This window comes from Brachyhypopomus gauderio, chromosome 16, assembly GCF_052324685.1.
Source record: "Brachyhypopomus gauderio isolate BG-103 chromosome 16, BGAUD_0.2, whole genome shotgun sequence".
NCBI lineage: Eukaryota > Metazoa > Chordata > Actinopteri > Gymnotiformes > Hypopomidae > Brachyhypopomus > Brachyhypopomus gauderio.
Window position 1 is genome coordinate 9,126,660 of NC_135226.1, and position 23,948 is coordinate 9,150,607.

The 23,948-nt window shown below is 47.6% G+C and overlaps 1 protein-coding gene across 1 annotated transcript; it reads left to right on the forward strand.

Moving 5' to 3' along the window:
• Positions 1 to 631: 631 nt before the first annotated feature.
• On the forward strand, positions 632 to 21,798 carry fcgbp (Fc gamma binding protein). Its single transcript, XM_076977176.1, has 23 exons — positions 632 to 717; positions 2,460 to 3,695; positions 3,959 to 4,284; positions 4,564 to 5,140; positions 5,678 to 6,096; positions 6,237 to 6,416; positions 6,713 to 7,280; positions 9,727 to 9,992; positions 10,379 to 10,717; positions 10,920 to 11,496; positions 11,666 to 11,865; positions 11,990 to 12,131; positions 13,172 to 13,494; positions 14,893 to 15,481; positions 15,703 to 16,295; positions 16,497 to 17,082; positions 17,387 to 17,985; positions 18,935 to 19,493; positions 19,603 to 19,805; positions 20,005 to 20,385; positions 20,948 to 21,234; positions 21,358 to 21,396; positions 21,472 to 21,798. Exons 1-22 carry the CDS (start codon positions 669 to 671, stop codon positions 21,368 to 21,370), a joined length of 9,012 nt encoding a protein of 3,003 aa, XP_076833291.1. The 5' UTR covers positions 632 to 668; the 3' UTR covers positions 21,371 to 21,396; positions 21,472 to 21,798.
• Positions 21,799 to 23,948: the final 2,150 nt, after the last annotated feature.

The following is a 23,948-nucleotide window of genomic DNA, read 5'->3' on the forward strand; positions in this document are numbered from 1 at the left end:
CTGACTGTACTTACATTACAATGTTAATAAAATTACAAATGACCCACAAAAGCTGACGGAGTCTGTCACTTTGTCAACCTCAAATTGCATTCGATTACATGAGGTGTTACAACCTGTTTTCTCTAATCTTACTTAACTCTGAAAAGACGGGGTGTAACTTAGCAGGGCACAGACTCCAAAAACTCACCTCAAAAGGATTATTAACGCCACATTTACGGGTGCTTTAGCAGTTTATTTAATAGTTTATTCCATTCACTTATACAAAATTTACTCTGAAATTGAATCAATGTTATTATCTTTGTCCTCAAAATAACATTAACAACACTGTTAATGCTGACTTATATTCATTATACTGTGTATGTATGATTTGTAAATAGTTATGTAACCTGGTCTATGTTCAGAGATGTGATCCTGTGCCTGCTAATACCTCAGGAGAGCAGGTTATTTGTTTATGGGTCAGTGCCCCTCCTCTGAGTGCTCTTATGACACTTTACTATGGCAGGTTTCCAGAGGAATGTTTCAGACAGAGGTCTTACCAGTTTCTACATACATATATACAGAAACAGAGAGAGAGATAGAGAGAGAGGGAGGGAGAGAAACAGAGGGAGAGAAAGGCGAGAGAGAGGAAGTTCTGTAACTTAATTTCTGTGCTGTTGTTTGCAGTAATAATGTGGACTAGAGCTGTGCTGTGCTGTTTTTTGACATTGCATTTTTGGGGTAAGTTTTGAAAAAGTTTGTATAACCTTGAATAACAATATTCTTCAAATGTAATGATAAAGAGAATAGATATAATTGTAATCATTTTACTAATGAAATCTTTGTGAAATGAATTTGTAGTGATTTAGATCACTAACTGCATATCATTAACTGTAAGTAAATTAGATATATAAAATTAAACTACACTAATTACGACACAACTCCAACCAAGCAAAAATCTATGAATGTTTCAATTAAGTAATATTAGTTTGTTGGAACATTATTTGATACTGACTGAAAACACTTTACTGATTTGACAAAGTTCTAAAACTTAGATTATTTTTCTGTTCTCTACTGCTAGTGAAAAAGCTTGATAGGTCAGTCTTATACATTTTAATGCTGTAACGCAGCTCGCGCTGCGGAGTGAGGAGGCGGACACAGATCACAGGTCAGATCAGTGAGGAAGTCCGAACATGAAACACGGAGAGACATGACAAACTGAATACTCAGAAATCAAACACGGGTAGAACGCAGAACAACTGAAACAGATACCTCAGGGCGACGGGGCAGCGAAACGAGAAGTACTCACAATAACGGGATCTACTGGCATGAACACAGAAACACGAAAGCATGGGATCAGGAACAGAACAAAACACATGAATACACAAAACCACCGATAACCAGACTGGGGAATTACAGGGACTATATGAACACAGAACTAACAAGACACAGGTGAGGACGATGATGACACGGGCGTGGCAGACAGACAGAAACCGGGGCAACAGACAAACAAGGCGGGGCTAACGGGCAAAGAACAACAGGACCACGAGGAACAGAGACACTGGAGTGACAGCAAAGGGAGGGGGGCGCGGCCATACGTGACAAAGGCATCCTATTCACTCTCTTCAAAATAATGAGGAGCATTTTTTAACATAGGGCTGGACAATATATCAATAGCAATATATATTGTGATAGAAAGTGTTTCAATGATGATGATATGATTTTTAAACATATTTTCAATATTTCGCTAAATGCTATTTACAACATTACAATGTTCATAACAGTGCGCTGCCTAGTTCATTATATTCAGTGACTGATGACGTCCACCATGTGCACACAGCCTGTGCTCAGCAGCAGCAGGCTGTGCTAGTTTTGGTTTGGCTCCAACGTGACACGTACTAGCTGCAAAATGAGTACCGGTGACCGCAATACAAATGTGACTGACTGAGCTATGACAAGCAATAATAAAGCAGACGAAATAGCTGATAAAGGGGAAAGACTAATTCTGTGATGTGGAAGTGGGTCAGCTATCGAAGATATTAATATTGACAAAGCCAATGAGTTTGTTTATTTGACGTTGATGTCGAGCTTCATGTTCATATATGAAAGCTGAATACAAATAAAAGGTTGACAATGATTTATTTGTGCTATTTTTATTTCTAAAGTAAATATAGTTTTAAGTGAGGTTTCCTAAACTTGACATTAATTTTTCAATCATTTGTAGGTGGTATGGACATCCGTTGTGGGCGTTCTTGGCAGTTTTCTGTGGGTTTTATATTGTTCATATCGATATCGGAATTATATCGTAGGCTATTGACTGAAATTCATAAATATATCGTGATATAAATTTGGCCCATATTGTCCAGCCCTATTTTAACATGGTAGGGTTTCCAAGAAGAAATACAGACTTTTCTACTTTCCTAATCCCCCCCCCCTCTGTCTCTCTGTCTCTGTCTCTCTCTCCACATTTCCAATCTCAACAGGCATCAGCCATGCGACCCTGGCAGGCCAACAGTTTGCTACCACCTTTATGCAAAACTACATCGCCTATTACGACAACCTCGTGTTCCAGCTTCAGATCACAGCTGTTTACTCCAGCTGTAGTGTGAAGGTTACTGTGCCCAGTCTGGGCTTCGTTCAGGTTAAGCATCTGTCTGCAGGCCAGGGGACCTCCATCAACCTCCCCTCTGGAGTGGAGCTACTTGGCAGCCAGCGCTCCAGTACCACCATCCAGATCCAGGCTACCGATGACATCTGTGTGTCCTCTCTGAACTCCAAGGTGTACACCGCAGACGCTTCTGTCGTCTACCCCATGAGCGAGTGGGGAGTGAGCTACATCGTGTTCACTCCAAGTGTCACTCCTTTGACCATGAAGAAGCAGTTTGCATTCATTAACGGGCCGGATCGCAACAACGTGACAATTTTCCTTAAAGCGGCGGTTCAGTTCGAGGGCACCCAGTACGCAGCGGGCAGCAGTCTGTCCATTAGCCTGGAGGCTTTTGTGAACGTCCAGCTTCAGAGCGACGATGACATGACGGGCACCAGGATAGTGGCGCTGCTCCCCGTAGCCGTGTACGTAGGCCACACCTGCACCTGGCAGTTCGGAAAGTGCAACCACGTCTATGAGCAGCTCCTGCCCGTGCCGAGCTGGGGCACTTACTTCCTGGTGCCGCCTCTGGCCATCCAAAACCAGTACGACAGCGTGTTCGTCCAGGCGTCGCAGCTAACAAACGTGAGCGTACGGTCAAACAGTTTGACAGTGAACAACACAATAGACGCCGGTCAGGTGGTGGAATATAGACTACAGTTCCCAGAAGCATTGAGTATCACTGCAGATCATGGCGTGCAAGTCCTGTTGCTCTTCAATGGGGTTCAGCTGTCATGGTCAGTAATATACGACTCCTTCCTGGTGAACCTGGTGCCTAACAATCGTATCGGCTTCTCCTACGTTCTGAATGGGCAGGAAGGCTTTGACAACAGGGCGCTAATAGTAGTAGCAACCAAGGACACCGCGGGGGTACAGTTTGATGGCGCGCCCTTACCTAGCACCGTCCAGTGGAGGGCAGTGGAGCGCAGTGGGTTCTCCTGGACTGAGCTGGTCTACCAGTCAGGGGTAGGAAGGCACATTGTGAGCCATTCTAATGCACCCCTAGGCCTCTACAGCATAGGATTTGCAGTGATGAACGGATACGGGGCGTCAGCTGTCTGCACAAAGCCAGGTATGTTGGATGTGCCTGTTTCCTGTGCTTTTCCTGGGACTGTCCAGGGTCTTACTTAGCCTAAGAGTAACGTGGGACAAACCTTTCAAAGCGCATTAACATCCTTTACATTTTAGGTCTTTAGAACAGTAAAAGTGTATAATCTGTTGAGCATGTTTGGGTTTGTTGTGTATTGTAGTTGTTGTGTATTGTAGTTCTCTTGACAATGGGACCAAAATATTCTGATTTGACGTGTCTGAGCTTGTGTTTGCCGATCCTTGCAGTACCTGTGAACTGCTCCGTGGCCAACTGCAGAAAGGACGAGCAATGTGTGTTGCTGTCTTCTATTCCCACCTGTGTGATGAGACAGTGTGGGATCTGCACAATGGGGGACCCCCACTACCACACGTTTGATGGCCAGTCCTTTGACTTCATGGGCTCTTGTTCCTACGTCCTCACCAAGAGCAGCAATGGCACGTTGCCTGCGTTCGAGGTTCAGGTTCAGAATGAGAACCGAGGTGACATCTGCATCTCCTTCGTCGCTCTTGTGACTGTGAAGGTTGGGGGCATCACTATTATGATTGATCGGACTCGGAGAGGTCAAGTGAGGGTAAGCTCTGTCATGAAGACAAATGGCAGGGTGGCATCATTAGATATTAAAAAACCTTTTAAAAAACTGGCACAGATGGTAAAAGATGTCAAAAGATGCATGAAGGTGGAGACACACTAAAACAATTACTCCAACATAATCTGGGCTCATAATTCTCATCTAGGCTCATAACTGGGATACAGTAACACTATCAGGCAAAATGAGCTACAACTATGCTGGTTTAATGTTTTGTAGTCTATTGTGTTTGTAACTTTTTTCAATCGTGTTTTTTTTTTCCAGGCTGAACGTGGTGTCTGGAGTCTTCCTGTTCAAATGAATGACGGCGGAGTAAATGTGTCACAATCAGGCATGTATGTCACCGTACAGACGTCTATTGGGCTGTCTGTGCAGTATGACTGGGATAGCCATCTCCTGGTGAAGCTGCCTGACACTTTCATGAGCAAAGTGTGTGGCCTGTGTGGAAACTTCAACGGCAATCCAAACGATGACCTAACCACTCCGTCCGGCACTGGGGCGTCTAGCGCAGCGGAGCTCGCCCACAGCTGGAAGGTTTCCAACCTGACGGCTGGCGTGCGGTGCGTGGACACCTACGGCGGTTCGTGTCGTAGCTGTGATGATGCGGTGCTGAAAAAATGGAAGATTACCAGCCCGTGCGGAATCCTGAATGCCACCAATGGACCGTTCAGCCGCTGTAATTCTGTCATTGATCCCAAAGTCTATTTGCAGGATTGTCTGTTTGATACGTGCATGGCTAATGGATTCTGGTACTACTTGTGCAAGGCTCTGGAAGTGTACGCAGGCGTCTGCCAAAGAGCCGGAGTGCAGCTGACAGACTGGAGAAGTGTTTCCAATTGCAGTAAGTGATTGTTTATCTTGTCAAATGAACCACGTGAGATCAAATGTATTCATCGTACTGCAGTATTAACACAAATGCAACTGTGTTAGTCTGAATACCCAGATAACCATGTTAGTGGACTGGTTATCTTGCTGCCACACATCTGATTAGAATGAAGAGTTTGCTAATTGCTGATGAGTTTATTCATTATATTCATATATTCATTTATTCATTAATTTTGAAATGGCACTACTGTAATGAATTTCTAACTGTAAGCTGTGCTATTCTCCCTGACAACCTGACACATACTGACACTCTAAAGAACTCTAATGCAACTCATTTGTGTAACCACACCCAACAAAGTTTATTAGGTTATGTAATTACATTTAGTTCTAGATTTGCTCTGTTACACTTTATATTATATTTATTGTACTTCATTCATAGTTGTTACCAGTGCATTGTTTTTCAAATTTCCCTTTTTAAAAAGTGCTCAATTAAAAACGAGTGCAGTTCCGTAACTTGAGGACATCTGAACTCGTCACGCTTTACTGTCTGCAGCTTACGTCTGCCCTGACAACAGCTACTATGAGCTCTGTGGAAGCGCCTGTCCTGCTACCTGCCTGGATCCATACGCCCCGAAGAACTGCACCCTGCCCTGTGTGGAAACCTGCACCTGCAACCCCGGCTTCGTCCTGAGCGGCACGGCGTGCGTACCTTCGAACGGGTGCGGCTGCTTGCGGAACGGCAGTTACGTCCCCGCTGGTCAGTCCTTCTGGGCCGATGACGGGTGCCGCACGCTGTGCCAGTGCCCGGCCAACGGTGGGCAGCTGGACTGCAAGAACGGAACCTGTAAGGCTGGACAGAAGTGTGAGGTGGTGAACGGCATCAGGAACTGCTACCCAGTCTCTCAGAACTCTTGTTTGGTGTTTGGGGACCCTCACTATTACACCTTTGATGGGACGTGGTTCAACTTCCAGGTATTGGTTACAACTAAAATATGGTTTGGCCTTTTTCTTAGCTGGGCGCGAGGGCTGTGGGAGCCACTATTGTGTTGCTTGGTGTGTATGAGAAGTTCTTCTGTATGAGAAGTTCATGTTTCTTTTGATGCTTTTGCCAGGATGCTTGCGTGTACCAACTGGTTGGGTTGTGCACCAGTGACCCTGGGCTGGTTCCGTTTAACGTGCTGGTGCGGAATGACTTCCGGGGCAGTGGTGAAGTGTCCTTTACAAAACTGCTGCAGGTCAATGTTTACAACCTCAGCATTGTTATCAGCAAAGAATATAAAGGCTCAGTTATGGTAAGTTAAGTCAAACTGCACGTGTTCTATCACCAAACAATAATGAAAAAACTGTATATTGCATTTATACTATATATATATATATATATATATATATATATATATATATATATATATATATATATATATATATATATATATATATGCATATTTAATTCATAAATGCAATATACAGTTTTTTCATTATTGTTATATATATATATATATATATATATATATATATATATATATATATATATATATAGCTGTTGTAGTTATGTAGCCTTAATTAAACAATATGCTTGTTTCTGTTTCAGGTCGGTGATGTATTGCTGAATCTGCCTCTCCTACTAAACAATGGTCACATTTCTGTCTTTAGGAGCGGCTGGTCGGCCGTAGTTCAAACGTCCTTTGGCCTGAGCGTTTCTTTTGACTGGGACAGCACTGCATCGGTCAGTCTACCAAGTACCTACATGGGTGCGGTGTGTGGCCTGTGCGGCAATTACAACGGCAGACCTCAAGATGACCTGAGCCTCAACCGGACGAACTCGTCCTCCAGCCCAGCGACGTTTGGGGCGAGCTGCCAGGTGGCAGGAGGCCCCGACTGCGTCAGCAGCTGCGCAGACGGCTGCATCGCCTGCAACAGTAGCCAGCAGACATATTACGAGTCGGGTGAATTCTGCGGCGTCCTGGTCGACCCCAGCGGACCTTTCAGGGAGTGTCATGCTGTTCTGGACCCTGAAGGCTTCTTTGAGGGTTGTGTTTATGACGTCTGCAAGTACCATGGCAGGAGAGATGTGCCCTGTCAGGCCGTTGGTGCATACATGTCTGCCTGTCAAGACTTAGGAGTAGCAGTTTATTCTTGGAGAACTGCTCAGTTCTGTGGTAAGACAAAACTGGACGTTTAGGCCCAGGGATTAGTAAAGTTACATTTGTTTAGAAAAATAACAAGTTAGAAAAGTTAGAATCCTTGTTGGTGGGGTAAAATGTGATGTCAGACCATGACCATTGTAACGTCGGGTGCGTGGAGAAGGACGAGACACGAAGTCTGACGCAATCTCAATGTTACGTTTATTGAGACACACAATTAAAGCGCAGATAGCACACATACAACAAAACACACACTTGTGAGACTCAGACAAAGACGAGCATGGGACACTGCACAAACGCACATTAAATAGACCACATAAACCCTGAGTGATCAGGAGACGAGCCACAGGTGAGACTGATGAACACACTCGGACACAACCCACGAAGATCCACAGATGCAGATGACTAGATGTAGAAAACATAAAGACACGCCCAAAGGGGAGGGGTCAGGGGCTGTAGCGTGACAGAGCCCCCCACCAAGGGCACTACCCGTCCCGGGGTGCCAACAGGACCGAACGCCCCAAACCCACACCAATGGTCGGATCCGGAGCCCTCAGTCCTGTGTCTGGGAGATGACCACCCTCGGTGGAGAGTCTGCCACGAACAGCCTAGAACACCCTCCCTGGGAAGACAGGGGAAAACATGTTAGACACACACACAACGGGGCGTTGACGAACAGGAACAGTAACACACAGAGGCACAAAAGGGAAAAGGGATTTGGGATAAACACTGGGACAGACACAAACACAGGTACTGGCAGACACGGGAACACATTTCTCATTTCTCAGGAGAGCTGCCAAGGGAGAAAACGCTCCCTGGCCTGCAGGCATTGCAGTGGGCTGTACTCCTCCCGCCTTCGGCGTGAATCCATCGCGCGGCGGACGACCCGGCAGCCCTCTCGGTGGGCGCGCGACCCGTTGCCTGAGAAGACGTCGGAGGACGCGGCGCAGGGTACGCCTGCCGCCTTTCCGTCTCCTCCCTCCGAACTCCCCCCAGGGGACCCCCACTTCCCCTGGGAGGTCGCTCCACCGACCGTGTCCCGTGTGCAGGTTCCTCCAACTCCATTTCCTCCTCAGAGCCGCCCAAACTCCCCCTCATTGGCTCCTCTGGTGTTTCGCACCGGGAGCAGTCCATTAGGCTGCCCTCGAGGCAGGAAAGAGGCACGCCTTCTCTTAAATGCCTCTTCTCCTTCACGGTCTCCCCAGAGTAATCAGTGGGCGTTGGGCTCTCCCTCTCCCTTGTGGTGCAGGACGCGCCCTCCGAGTATTCAGATGGAGGAGGGCTTGGTTCCTCCCCGTAGTACTCTGGAGGGACTGAGCACTCAGATGGAGGGGGCCTCATGTCCTCCTTGTCGTACTCTGTGGGGACGGAGTACACAGATGGAGGGGGGCTCGCGTCTTCCCCATAGTACTCCCTCGGAGCAGAGCACACGGATGGAGGACGGCTCATGTCATCCCTGTAGTACTCAGTGGGGGCAGAGTACACTGACAGGGAGTAGTTGGCTCCACATTCTGTCTCCTCCTCTCCCGAGTCCTCACTCCCAAACTCATCCTCAGGAGGGGTCATGCCCACCATGCCCGCGTATACCAGCAACGGGTCTTCAGGGGGGCGTGGAGACAACGTCGTGGGAAACTCCCCTCTGCCAGCTGCCAGGGGAGAGGAGTCCCTCGTCGGGGAGCGGAATTCCGCTCGCCAAGCCTGCTGGGCAGCCTGGCGGTAATGCTCCGCTTTTGACTCCTCTGTAGCCTCTGTACCACAGCAGGGCCGCACACACTGGGTCCTGCTCAAGCTCCTCCTCTGTCGCAGCAGCATCATGGCGTCACCCAGGGGAAGAGGGGTGGTGGTGTCAACTCGCCCTCTTCCTCTTCTTGGCACGAGAAGAACGTCCTGGCATCTTCCACGTTTCAGCTCTTCTTTCTGTAACGCCGGGTGCGTGGAGAAGGACAATGCACGAAGTCCAACGCAATCTCAACGTTACGTTTATTGAGACACACAATTAAAGCGCAGATAGCGCACATACAACAAAACACACACTTACGTGTGAGACTCAGACAAAGACGAGCACGGGACACTGCGCGAACGCACATTAAATAGACAAACCACATAAGCCCCATGTGATTACTACACGAGGCACAGGTGAGACTGATGAACACACTCGGACACAACCACACCCACGAAGATCCGCAGATGCAGACGACTAGACGTAGACAACATAACCACATGCCCAAAGGGGAGGGGTCAGGGGCTGTAGTGTGACAACCATGACCATAAAAAAGTGTAATGTAATTTTATTTGACCACAGATAATTTTCAGTTAAACATGACTTTTACCTTAAAGTAAGAAACAAACTCATCATTCATAAATGTTGAAAAATCTTATATTGAATGTTGAACAATCCTTAACCATTTTCATTCTCTACATATTTTAAGCCATTTAATATTCTATATTCTGTCTTTGTTAGGAGTCCAGTGTCCTCCTCATAGTCATTATGAGGTTTGTGGGCCAGGCTGTCCAACTACCTGTCACAGCCTGGTCTCCCCTTTCAGCTGTGAGCACAAATGTAAGGAGGCCTGTGTGTGTGATCAGGACTTCATTCTGAGCGGGGACAAGTGTGTCCCGTTAGCCCAGTGCGGCTGTCTCTATGGGGTCCATTACTATCAGCAAGGGCAGGTGTTCTTCCCTGATAGTCTCTGTCAGAAGGAGTGCACCTGTATGCCAACCGGGCAGGTAAGATGCCAGCGTTCATGATAAACTGTGGTAGAACATTGTTTCAAAGAAAATCTCTGTCTGAACATCATGATCTGTGTCATTTCTGGACCTTCTTGGAATAATAAACACTAGTAATTGAAAAGGGCAATTGCTACACCTTTTGAAGTTTATTCTAACACCTTTATAGAAGACCACTGTGATGATGTGAAAATGTTCTTTGTGAGATCTAAGGGGTGGCTGGGAAAAATACTTTTGCCCAGTGTTTGATTCATGTCATACATGTATTTATAGTGTTGCAGTATTGGGATTATTTTCTACCCTTTGGCTTCTTGACTTGTTTTCTACCGTTATATGAACAAAACACCAAATCATCAGTACCAATGTAATGTGTTTCTTTTCTGTAGGTGGTATGTAAAAACTTCACATGTGGGCCGTATGAAAAGTGTGAGCTGACTAGTGGCATTCGACGATGCCGACCTGTGGACTATGCGGTCTGCGAGGCCTTGGGTGACCCACATTACGTGTCTTTCGACGGTTTTCATTTCGACCTCCAAGGAACCTGCACCTACACATTGTCTCAGACCTGTGGCATGGAGGGGAACAACCTTGTACCTTTTGCTGTTGTGGTGAAGAATGAGAAATGGTGGCCCAATATGGCCTTTAATGTCTCTGTGACCAAAGAGGTGTCTCTGATGGTGTATGGATACACCTTTGTTCTGAGACAAAACACGGCCCAGATTTTGGTAAACAAGAGTCTTCTGCTTTTATACCATGTTGTTTGAGCTGCCTGACTGAATATGTGTTGCTATGGTACATTTGCGGTTACAGTTACATTTTTTTTTAAAGTGTTCCCCGTGGGTCTGGGTGTTTTGGGTTTCATTTAATATTTTTTCCTGGCAGATTCTGATCTTGGACTTTTAAATTTAAATGTCAAATATCCTTTAGCAGGTGAACGGGGTGCTGACCGACCTCCCATGGAGCTTAAACGACGGTAAAGTACAGATCTCTAAGGAAGGCAAGGACTACGTAATGAAGACAGAATTTGGTGTCCGCGTGACCTTTGACCTTGCGTACTACGCCACGGTCACCGTCCCTGGGACCTACCGTGGCAAGACCTGTGGCCTGTGTGGAAACTTTGACAAAAATGCTTCGAATGACTTCCGCCTCCCCGATGGTAACGTTACGAAGGACGTAAATACCTTCGGGAAGGCGTGGATGGTTCCATCACCCGGGGCTGCCTATGTAGGCGGATGCTACGGCAACCAATGCCCGGCCCCCCCTCCGGCGCTGGCGGCGGTGTTTGCAGGACCCGCGTACTGCGGGCTGCTCTCAGATCCAGCGGGACCGTTTGTTGCTTGCCACGCTGTGCTGGATCCAGCGGTGTATCTCACACACTGCGTCTTCGACGTGTGGGCCTCTGGCGGCAGCAGTGCCGTAGCCTGTGAGGGTGTAGCAGCCTACGCCCTCCGCTGCCACATGGCAGGCGTGGCAATTAAGAGCTGGAGAACGAACGCCTTCTGTCGTAAGTGATGCCTGTCAGCCATTGGTCCAGATTGAAATCAGTAGTTAATTCATTAGTAGCATTCAATAGAGACTGACAATAAATGTGTAAAAAGGAAATTCTTACCTAGCATGGTCATCCAAGTGGTGCATATCGGTGATGCAAATATTTCTCAATTGCGTGACTCTAGCGATGTCCTGCCCGAAGAACAGTCACTACGAGCTGTGTGCAGACACCTATTCCGTGGCTTGCCCGGGCCTTTCTGATATCGCTCAAAACCCCAGATTCTGCAATGAGGGTTGCACCTGTGACCTGGGGTACCTGTTCAACGGTGAACACTGCATCCCGTACAAAGAGTGCGGCTGTTACAAGGGCGGAATTACATATAAGGTGGAGTACATAGATCCGAAATCACTCCGTCAAAATTGGACACCAAGATTTTTTTGATGTGCGTGTATATGTGTGTGACGGCATGTGTGGATGTGTGTGTGTGTGTGTGTGTTCATTTCTCCAGCCTGGTGAGGTCATGTACCAAGCACAGTGTCAGCAAATGTGTGTGTGTAATCCAGGGACAGGGGTCACCTGTGCTTCCAACTCCTGCCCCAATGGCACACAGTGTCTGCTCAGGGAGGGAGTCTTGGGTTGCTTTCACTCAGGTTAGCCAATGTTACCTACATTAACCTGTCTTCTCCACAGAGACTCACACCAGCACAATATAGGCCTAAGTATCTTGTCATCATGTTTTTCAATGTTCATCAATCTTAATCAAATAACTAGTATATGAACTTGTTATCCTGTGATTAAATGTGATTACAATGTGATTATCCACATATTCTTACCAGATGGCTTTGTTTAAATTTAGTCTCTACAAACATTAAGATCAAGTGTTTTGGTAGCCAACTAGCTAGCCGGCTAACCTAGCATAGCTAGCTAGACTCCTGGTAGCTTAACTATTAGCTAAACTAACGTATTTGGGGGAAAGGATCTCTATCTGGGGAAACGTGTGGGAGGGAGACCTCCTATCTTCTATCTTCCTATCAAATAGCCAAAAGCGTGAAGGTGTGTTTTTGGCTATTTGTGTCTTGTAATCACGTTAAACCTTATCTGGGTTTTTATTTGTAGTGCAACCCACCACACAAAAACGTTTTGTCATATTTCCAATTGCGGTGTTTTCCCACATGGAGTGGGCGTGACCTAAATGCATCCTGTCTCTATTTTATAAGCTGTGTTGCACAATGTAAATACCTAAGAAACATTATACAAGTTTATCGACTCACATTGATTTTTTTAACAGAGAAACAAGATCTTGGACTGATCATTGGTCTCAAAATACTTTATTCCGTTAGATTTACATCTGTATTAATGTTCTAAATTCCAGACTAAGGTCACAAAAATATTTTTTTGCTGAAAACATTATGAAATCAGTCTGAAACATTTTGTGTTACTATTCGTTTCTATTTTGCTTCACCATAATGCACATTTGCCTTAATGGTATTTAGCACACAAGCAGTTATCCAGAGCTACCTACAAAAGTGCATTAGCTGTCTGCCCATAAAAATATGCTTAACTAGCACAAACAATTTACACTCCAAAAATACTCTGAAACTCAGATAATGCCAGAAACAAATTTGGTACTTAAAAGCACAACAAAGCTGATTGTTGTTCTTTATTGTTTACACTGTGTCCATGTTCACAGATCCATGTAAGGACATCCAGTGCCGAGAACAGGAGGTCTGCCGCGTGGAGGGGGTCCATGCCACATGTGCGCCCCTCTTTACCGCCACCTGCTGGTCCTGGGGGGATCTGCACTACCAGACCTTCGACGGCTTTTGCTACGACTTCCAGGGCACGTGCAGGTACACCCTGACTACCACCTGCGGCAACGTGGACGGCCTGGTGCCCTTCTCTGTGACGGAGAGCAGTAGTAACCTGGGCAACGTGTCTCTAGTTCGTGACATAAACGTGGATGTGTATGACACTTCCATCACTATTGAGAAGTTTCAGTGGGGCCAGATTATGGTAAGAGTTCAGCACTTGAATCCAATGTCTTAATCCTGAAGTTTTTTACTGCAATATATAACTTGTGTTTTTGCGCATGGCTCACACACACTGAATTATTCTGTGGTCTCCACTGGCTTGAGTAGCCGACAGAAGGGCTTTTCACATCCAGGTCATGCAGTTCAACACCAACTCAGGTTTTCCTTGCCTCAGTACATCTGAGATGATTGTCCTAATGATTAGCTGGCACACTAGATGAGTTGTCTGGAAAACATGGCACTGGCTCCCTGGAATAGGAGCTAAAACCTCTGAAAGACAGTATGCTGCTTCCTTTCAAATAATAAAAAAAACACTATGTGTAACAAGCAGCATTTAATGACCAGAAAAGCAGTATATTGATCGTATGCTCTTTAGGCTGCTTTTCAATATGTGAAATATTATAATCATCAGATTTTGTTATTTTTTAAAAATTATTATTAGCAATATAGAAAATGTATGTGAAATTATGTGTTCATAAGAGATGTGTCTAAATACTTTAATAATATTGTGCACTGTCCTTTGGTGTCAGTACACAAAAGCTCGGTGTCTGGTTTTCAGAAGCTTTTCGGTGTCTTGTCTGGTGTTTACAACATCCTAGATTCTCAGACACCTGAGTAGGCCACTGAGGACATGTGTTGTGGGACAGTGGTGCGCTCCTTTGACGGGCCTCCGGCTTGGGTCAGGGTGGGACACCGTGGCTTTGTCAAAACAGGGATACTGGTGCATTCCTTCAAGCTGATCCAAGGGGGCCCACACTGGAAAACAAGTTAAAAGTCCCTGGATGGACTGTTAGAAGACAATGCTGCCCCATACCCCCACCCCCAATAAGACTTAGCATTGAGCTGAGCAGCCTATTGTCAGACTGATAATACTGGGTGTATTATTGTCTCTGGTCAAACATTAGAGCTATGAGCCTAGGGTTGTGTTTCCGGGACTTTCTATTTTCCCATCCTCGCCCACTCAATGACCCCACGCTGTAGTTCTGTCAGGTGTGCACGGCGGTGACGGATTCTGCTTTGCCTGATGATGTCGATACAGTTTGGTGCACAGAACACATGTACCTTCATCGCTGCTCATTAGTGTAATGATGGGTAACGAGGGCAAATAACGCAGCTTTTAGGGTATTTTAGGGCAGTTCAAACTTTAGCATATTTGTGAATATTTAATGTTATTTGCTGATATGAATCGGGGAATTAATATGTCGATTGCTGTTTATTCCCAAATCTAAAGGCATCTGTGATACTGATTACAAATTTTCAAACTGCGCATTAATCACTGCATAGTGCTCAGCTAACCAGTGTTAAATGAACACGTATTTGAGAGCGTTGAGGCTAGGTTGGGTGATGGTTGAACGCAGGCGTTGTTCCCCCGTGCGTGCAGGTGCACGGTGAGAGGCTGTACCTGCCTCTTGTACTCCTGGATGGGCGAATCAGGGCCCGGCAGCTCGGGGCGGCCGCCGTCGTGGAGACGGACTTCGGCCTGCGCGTCTCCTACGACTGGTACTCGCTGATGTCTGTGCAGCTGCCGAGCGGTTACCACGGCAGCGTGTGCGGCCTGTGCGGGAACTTCGACGGCGACCGTGGCGATGAGCTGCGTGGCCCCGCGGGCGAGTCCCGGGCTTCGGTGCTCAGCTGGGTCAGCAGCTGGAAGGCGGGTGTGCCGGGCTGCAACGACAGCTACGGTGGGAACTCCTCCGCGTACGGTGGGAACTCCTCCGCATACACGGCCGCCCAGCAGGCGGCGTACGGCTCGGAGGCGTCCTGCGGCGCCCTGACGTCAGCCTCCCCGGGCGTGTTCAGGGCGTGCTGGCCTAAGGTGGACCCTGCAGCATTCCAGCAGGCTTGTGTGAACGACCTGTGCGCGAGTAACGGAGACCACAGGCTGCTGTGTATGGCTCTGGAGGCTTACAGCAGCAGGTGTTACCAGGAAGGCGTCGTCGTTAGCAGCTGGAGAGAACAGTTCAACTGCCGTAAGTGAGTGTGTGTGTGTGTGTGTGTGTGTGTGTGTGTGTAGATTTAGTCATACTTCAGTGTCATGCAGTTCACGGCAATATTGTAATATAACTTCTATTGAAGAGTAGATGTCAGAGCTCACGCAGCGAGCTCATGCAGCGATCTCACGCAGCGATCTCACGCAGCGATCTCACGCAGCGATCTCACGCAGCGCTATCTGCCACACTCTCTCGAGCAGCCATGAGGTGCCAGCCGAACAGCCACTACGACCCTTGTGCTTCCCCGTGCCCGGAGACCTGCACGACGCTGGGGCAGAATGTCACGTGCGCGGGCACGTGCGTGGAGGCCTGCGTGTGCGACTCAGGCTACTTCCTCAGCGGCGACACATGCATAGCGTCCAGCCAGTGCGGCTGCCGGTACGAGGGCCGCTACTACACGCAGGGCCAGCGCTTCTGGGCGGACGCCGGCTGCCGGCGACTCTGCGAGTGTGACTCCGCCCTGGGGGCGGTGCTGTGCAGCGAGGCTCCGCCCTCCGAGACGTGCGTCCTCGTAGACGGCCTGCGCACCTCCCTGGCCCCGGCGAAGGCCACGTGCGTGGTTTACGGCGACCCGCACTACCGCACATTCGACGGCTTGCCCTTTGACTTCCAGGGCTCCGGCATCTACCAGCTGGTAGCGCTATGCTCCCAGGGAAGTGGTCTCGTGCCATTCAATGTCACAGTGCAGAATGAGATCCAGGCCAGCTTGGCGGTGGGGTTCACCAGGGCACTGATGGTGCTTGTGTATGGAGTTAACATCACGATGACAAAACAATATCCCTATCAAATACTGGTGAGTAAAGGACTACAAAGGTTAGCAATGCTACACAATATCAATAACAGTAATAATAATCATGTGAATTAACAAATAAATGTTCATGCCTTTGTCAAACCCAAACTTAAATTCTCAAGTGTCATTAATTTGTTTAACACGTTTATAGGAAAGAGAAGATAGTGTTATCTGCTCATTTTGTATGTATTTTTGTTCCTTCAGTTAAATGGTATGCTGACAGATCTCCCTCTTGAGCTACAAAATGCGGTGGTGTACCGCACGGGCAACGCCATCATACTGGAGGCGACCTTTGGCCTGCAGGTGACCTTTGACCAGGCCGGCGGCCTACAGGTCACCCTGCCCAGCACGTACGGCAGGGCCGTGTGCGGCTTGTGCGGAAACTACGACGGCTCCTCCCAGAACGACTTCGCCACGCCCTATGGGGAGGCACCTGACGTGTTCACACTGGGCCAGAGCTGGCAGATTAGCCCCGCCCCACAGGTAGGAGCCTCCCCCGGCTTCGCTGTCTTCCTGCAGGGCGCCAGGGACTTCGCGCTGTGCCCGACCTGCGCGGACGCCCAGAAGAACGAGGCCCAGCTGCAGTGCAGCATCATCGCAGACAGCGCCGGCCCTTTCCGTGGATGTCAGGGTACGATTGACCCTGGGCCCTATGTGGCCGACTGCGTGTTTGACGTCTGCCTGTATCAGGGCTTCCACAGCATTCTGTGCGACGCCATAGCGGCTTATGTCACGGCATGCCAGAGCCGAGGGGTGACCGTCCAGCCTTGGAGAAACGACACTTTCTGCTGTGAGTATGTCCAGAATCTTCACTAACTCAAAAGTGATTGGTTGCTGGCAACACAAAACAAATATAAAATGCAAGGTGGGACATGTAGTCTTATAAACAGAACCGCGTATTATAACGTCACCGACAAGAACCAACTCTCAAACACTGAGAGTTAACATAAATGTTTCAGCGACAACGAATGCCAGTTCAGTTCTGAGATAACACAAATTTGCTTGTTTGTTTTAGGGATTTCTTGTTTTTCCCAGAACTCCACCCCTCTGCATATCTAATCTATGATGTAATCTAATCTAATCCCGATCCACAGCTGTGTCCTGCCCTCCCAACAGCCACTACAGCCTGTGTGCCCCGGGCTGCGCGGACACCTGCGCGGGACTCTACTCTGCCCCACACTGCAGCAAGCCCTGCTCCGAGGGCTGCGGGTGTGATGCGGGTTTCGTGCTGAGCGGCGTGGCGTGCGTGCCGCTGGCCCGGTGCGGCTGCCTGTACGGCGGCCGCTACTACGAGAAGGGCGCGGCGTTCTACGGGGACGCGCGATGCCGGCTGCGTTGCATGTGCGGCGAGAACGGAGCGGTGGCGTGCAACGCGTCCACGTGCAGCCAGGGAGAGACGTGCACGGTGGTGGGGGGCGTGGTTGGGTGCCGCCCGGCCGGGTACCGCAGCTGTGTGGCCTCCGGAGACCTCCGCTACACCTCGTTCGACGGACGGACGTTCGGTTTGAAGGGTGCCAGCGCCTACATGCTGGCCCGAGTGTGCGCGACGCCCAGCAAGATGCTGACCAGTTTCTCGGTGGAGACGGAGAACGGGAAAGGCGAAACTTCGGGCACGACGGGCATCCAGGCGGTGACCGTGTCCGTCTACAACTTCACCATCAGCATCAGACAAGACACGCGCTGGAGGGTGACGGTGAGGATTATGATCTCCGTTCCGTTGAAAACAAGCTGATCAAGGTCTAATTTATTTATACATGTTGTCACAAAGCCGCTTTACAATCGTATGGGTCCAGATCCCTAATGAGCAAGCCAAAGGCGACAGTGGCAAGGAAAAACTCCCTATGATGGTGGGGATTAGGAAGAAACCTCAGGAGGATCAAGACTCAAAAGGGAACCCATCCTCCATTGGGCGGTCCGCTAGCAGTATTTGTGGTAAAAATGTAGTTCTATAGTTATAGTTGTGGTTCTAGTTCCCTGGCTAAGTAGTCACCGTTCCTTCAGTGCAGATGGTGAGCCTCAGGTAGGAGCTAGCATCAACACGTCCTCTTGCAGCAATGGCACATCCAACCCTGGCATCAGTACATCCACCGGCAAGCCAGACCATCTCCTAAGTGTTTGTAGGCCCCCGAGCCCCAAACCTTACAAGGGGAATATTAACTGAAGGCTTGATTAAATAGGTGAGTCTTAAGTCTAGATGTAAAGATTGGAACTGTGTCAGAATCTCGGATCGGAGCTGGAAGACTATTCCATAACTGAGGGGCTTTAAAGGAGAAAGCTCTACCTCCGGCTGTAGTCTTACAAATTTGACAAAACTAGGAGAAATCCTGCATTTTGGGAGCGCAGAAGGTGAGATGGTTTATAGTATGCACTCTGATATTGTTCACTCAGATATTGTGGAGCAAGACCATTGAACACCTTATAGGTCAACAGAAGAATTTTAAATTCAATTCAATATTTAATGGGAAGCCATCAGTGCAGGCAGGATCAGGATCTTTGACCTTTAACCTTGACCTTGTTAGCTCTCTATACAGCTGCCTAAGTCTGTGTTGTTTTCACATTTTATGGTTTGATCGTTTTTTTTTTTATTGTAATATATTAAGTACATTTCTTGCTGCATGGCCTGTGGTCTGCGTTCCCCTCAGGTGAACAAGGAGAACATCAACCTTCCTGCCACGCTGGACGCCCGCATCTCACTCACCCAGCTGGGACTTACCCTCAGCCTGCAGACGGACTTTGGACTGCAGGTTCTGTACGGAGCGGAGCAGCTGGAGGTCCGTGCGCTCACCACCTACAACGGCAGCACGTGCGGTCTGTGCGGCAACAGCAACGGAAACCCCTCAGACGACTTTCTGCTGCCCGGCGGGAACAACGCCACCAGCGTGGCCGCTTTCGGGCAGGCGTGGGCGTCGGCGCCCCCTGGTGAACCACATCAAGGCTACGAGGGTCCCGGTCCGGACGAGCCGGGCAACGTGGCGCAGTACGGCGGAAACGATTTGTGCGGCATCATCTCGTCTCCGACGGGCCCTTTCCACGGATGTCAGACGCAGGTGAACCCGCAGACGTACGCCAGCGGCTGTGTGTCCGACATGGCGGTGACGGGCGGGAGCGTGGCCTCGCTGTGTCAGAGCATCCAGGCATACGCCACAGCCTGCCAGCTTGCTGGACAGAACATCGAGGCCTGGAGAAACAGCACCTTCTGCCGTGAGAGCCCTGCATAAGTCCTAGTAGTAGATCACAGATGGGAAACAGGATGGGATGGGATTCCGCTTTTTTAACGTTTTTATCATCTGAATGTCCTGATTTTCCATAGCTATCCAGTGTCCAGCTAACAGCTACTACTCAGTCTGCTCGGACACCTGTGTCAACACCTGTGCAAGCCTCACCTGGCCAGCCAGCACGTGTACAATCGGCTGCCTGGAGGGCTGTCGGTGTGTGGACGGGTTCCTGTGGGACAGTGACCAGTGCGTGGCGCCGAAAGACTGTGGATGTGTTCATGATGGCAAATACCTCAAGGTAAGTGTTGTTAACGATCAAATATTACACAATAAAGTATTGTACACTAGTGACATTGTCATACCACAGATTTATAAAAGATCATTTTTACGAGGGTAGAAGTGTCATGTGACTTTCAGCAGGTCAGTTTGTTTTGAAAAGCATTTGATGTTCAGTTAATGTGCACAATGCTGACCAGTATCTCACTCTACCGGATCAGGTGGGCGAGGTGTCGGTGTCGGCAACATGTGAAATGGCGTGCATGTGTTTGAGCGGAGGCGTTCTGCGGTGTGACCGGTACACGTGTGGCAGCGGGCAGGTCTGCGACGTCCAGGACGGGCGCCGTGGGTGTCAAGTCGTGCAGAGTCTGTGCGTGGTCGGGCCCGCGCCCACGTTCCGGCCCTTCGACGGGTCGCTGCGGGCGGTGCGGCAGGGCGGGGCCTTCGTGATGGCGTTCGTGTGCGACGAGCAGTTGCCTGAGTGGTTCCGGGTGGTGATGGAGCTCCAGTCGCGCGGCACAAACACCTCGACGTCCGTGACCATGCTCCACGTCTTCACGCAAAGCTCGGCCATCACGGTGAACTACCAGAATCAGTGCTGGGTGAGGACTCTTAGCTCCACATCCACGTAAAGGAACGTTGGTAGCTCATGGTGAAACTTGGAATTTGGCTTCAGCCGACAAAGTGTGGATAAATCACAGCACTTCAGAATTAAACACTGAGCAAAGGTTTGAGAAACTGTTCAGAGTGAAGTGGGCAGAGGAACCTAACAATTCTAAATTAAATTTAAATACATCCTGAGAACATCACCTTGGGAAGGTTATGAAAAGTGCTGACGCCTCTTTCACAGCCTGGAATGGTAGCTACACTTCTGGGCTATGGAATGTGAGTGGATGTATTTTATATCTGTATTATTGAGCCAAGACTCCTACAAAACAGCTTTTTGGGGGGCGCATGCCAGTCATCTATTACTAAAGTAGGATTTACCTTTGAAGTAGGTATCACCCAAACTCTTCTTATTCAACGGTGCTACGGTAAATACAAAAGTCCATTCAATGGCACCTTTAAAAATGATCTCCGCAAATTGCCGGTGATGTGGGCTACTTTGAGAACAACCAACGAAAAAAAACACTACGTGACGTTTTTTTCCTGATCGTTCGCTAGGTAAATGGGAAGAAAGTGACGTACCCCAGCAGGCCTGTGCCGGACGTGCTGATTGGCCGCATGGGCGGGGGCGTGGTCATTGAGAGGGCCTCCGTCGTGAGAGTGGAGTACACCCCCTTTCAGCAATTGACGCTGGCTATCAGCCAAAATCTGGCGGGCAAAATGTGCGGCCCGTGCGGTAACTACAGTGGAAATCCTCCCGACAACACGGTACCGTCCAATGGAACCGCTCCACCTGTGCTGTTGTTGGATCTGGTCTCCTGGCAGGCCGGAGACTTCACCGGATGGTAAGTCGTTTGGTCAAATGGTCGACAAGTACCGATATGTGACAGTAACCTACTGGATCACATTGGTTTGATCAATTGCCATATTAGATACATTTTAAACTGACTTAATTGTTTAATCCACAGTGCTGACTACTGATATGTAGAGAATGGAACTTTTGCCAGGTAAGGAGCTTTCTTGGAATCCAGTTTTCAGACACTGGTGAACTGAATTTACAGAAGTCCCGGTTGTCGTTGCAGTGGCGTGTGACGTAGCAGCTCTTGGTTGAAGCAGCCACTCCACAGAGGCGTCTGAGCCTTCATTCCGCTTTGGCATCTTCCTCTGGGTTATATGATCATTGTGCAGCTGTTAGACATCATGTTTTGTGTGTACGTTTGTGTGTATGTTTTGTACCTGTATAATGTACATCTTTTCTTTAATTTTATGAATATTGTTAAAATTACTACACAGTAGATTTATTTTGTTGCTTTTTCGGTTGTATGTTCGATATGGGGCTTTGCCTGATCATTTGAGAATTAAAATTTGTGCAGTTCCTACTTTTGGTGGAGTTAAAAAAAAAAAAAAAAAAAAAAAAAAAAAACATGTCTTTTCCTAGCTCGTAGCACGTTTTTGTTGTAAGTCACAGACACTGTGCAGATATCACCAGCAGATGGCAGTCATAATTCATCAGGAAATTTTGACATTCCACCAAGTCTGTCATGCTAAATTTCCCGTTAAATAGAATATTCATAATGACAGTAATAAAGTGTCTTGGTGTAGTTTCAACCCCAATCAGTTGGGTTAAAGCATGTAAAGAGAAAACCATCAGCTATAAAAAGCCAACTAGAGCATTATACAATAACATCAAGTTAAAGGTTCAGAATAATGACTCACGAGTCAAAATATTAACAAAGCTACAATTCCACAAATCTACCAGTTTGTATCTAGACATTTGAGCTCACTGGTGCCATACCTGTGTTCAGCAAACAAAGACAGAAAAGAGCAAGCAAGAGAATAACCCTGTCCCATAACAGCACAGCCATTTTACACTCAGAATGAATAATACAACTGTGGTGGATTAACAAACCATAAAAACAGCCCTGTAGCAGGTGGTCTGATCCAGGGACCTTCCTGCATAAACTCCAGAAACAACCACCCACCTGAAGATGTTTAGCAAAAACACAAGCCCACAGGCAACTTTAACCATAACTATGTGGCGGAACAGCAGCATGTAGCAGTATTAATTTCAGTTCAGAATACCTTGGGGCACTCATAAATATTTAGCAGGGTAGCATAAGACGTTGGAGATGAGTACACATGGATTTTGGATTCAGTCCTATGAATAATAATACTCAAATCATCCTCTTAAAGTTGTGGACTAAGAGTATTCAGAGGCACTACACTCATACATCACCAACTAGGTCCTACAGAGACGATGGAGGAACAGTCCTAGACACGTCTTGGTGAGGAGATCTTGCGCACTCCTCTCACAGCACTGCTCAAGTCCCAGTAATGTCAGAGCTGAAGGGTCTGTTGTTCCAACACTCTGCCTTCAGCTCCCAGATCAAAAGCCTCCATGCCCAAGGGAGCGGGATGCGTGTAGGACTAACGTGGATGAGCACACTTCCCACGCTACAGAGTGTGCAGGAGACAGGACGGAGGCCGCGGGGTGAGAACCGGCAGGTTCAGATACGAGACACGGCAGCGTCCTGAACTCGGTGATGAAGAAAAAAAATTAAAAGATTGCAGAAACTTTTAGAAACGGTCTGTGGGAAGAGCTGTAAAATATGCTGAATATGAGGTTATGAGGATATGAAGTTGCTCAAATCTCCTTCATTACTGCAGAAGATCATCTCATTGCTATGAGTTTGGGAGACATCGGTTTTATGTAATTTAATATATATGTATATATTGAGATATTGAGTATTAATGTCTGACAGAGAGAGAGAGACAGAGAAAGAGGGGAGAAAGATTTAGTTTCCATAAACAGAATGTTTCGGACAGAGGTCCTTCATCAGCTATATTATGTTATTTTATACACACACATACACACAAATGAAATTAGTCATTAAATATAACTTTCTAGGGTGTGTGTGTGTGTGTGTGTGTGTGTGTGTGTAATGGCTGACAGTTTAACAGCAGAGGGAGACAGAGTCTGTGGAGCTGTCAAACACTTATAACACTTTAATACATCGAAATGTAATGAAATAAACATAGTACACACTAGAAACACAAAGTCCCAGGGAAAATCTGTTTGATGTTAAAGATTGTTTAAATCAAACAGAGAACCAGTTTGACATTTGGCCAGCTTGAAGCACGTAGCGGAAATTGTGTCTGCCTGTTAGCAAACAGCAGCAGAGCTCCCTCCAAATAAACCAATGAACCCAGTAAACCTATTAAACCACTTTCTAGTTTCTTTACTGGGTGTCATTTCAGACACGAAACAGTCAGAAAGAATAAAGTTTTATGTTGTTGTGAACAATTTTTATTATTTGTTGTGTTTTGTTTAAAATTTTTCATGTACTCATTTAAATGAAAGAATGAGAAACCAATATGAAAATGGTGGCTTTTGTTTCACTTTTATTGTCCATTTTAAACGCATTCTAAATGCATTCGATAAAACCGATGTAAAAGTCTCACAGTCTCAAAGTAAGTCTTGCAGTTTTATGATCTAAAATAAAACTGAGATGTTCTGTACGTGTCTGGAAAAGTTTTGGACAGACTTGTTGGTTTGTTT

Excerpts from the sequence above, each read along its gene's own strand:
- fcgbp (XM_076977176.1), top strand. The coding sequence starts at position 669 with ATGTGGACTAGAGCTGTGCTGTGCTGTTTTTTGACATTGCATTTTTGG. Across the intron at positions 6,097-6,236 it reads GGACGTGGTTCAACTTCCAG|GATGCTTGCGTGTACCAACT; the intron begins GTATTGGTTACA and ends TGCTTTTGCCAG. Across the intron at positions 13,495-14,892 it reads TTCAGTGGGGCCAGATTATG|GTGCACGGTGAGAGGCTGTA; the intron begins GTAAGAGTTCAG and ends CCGTGCGTGCAG.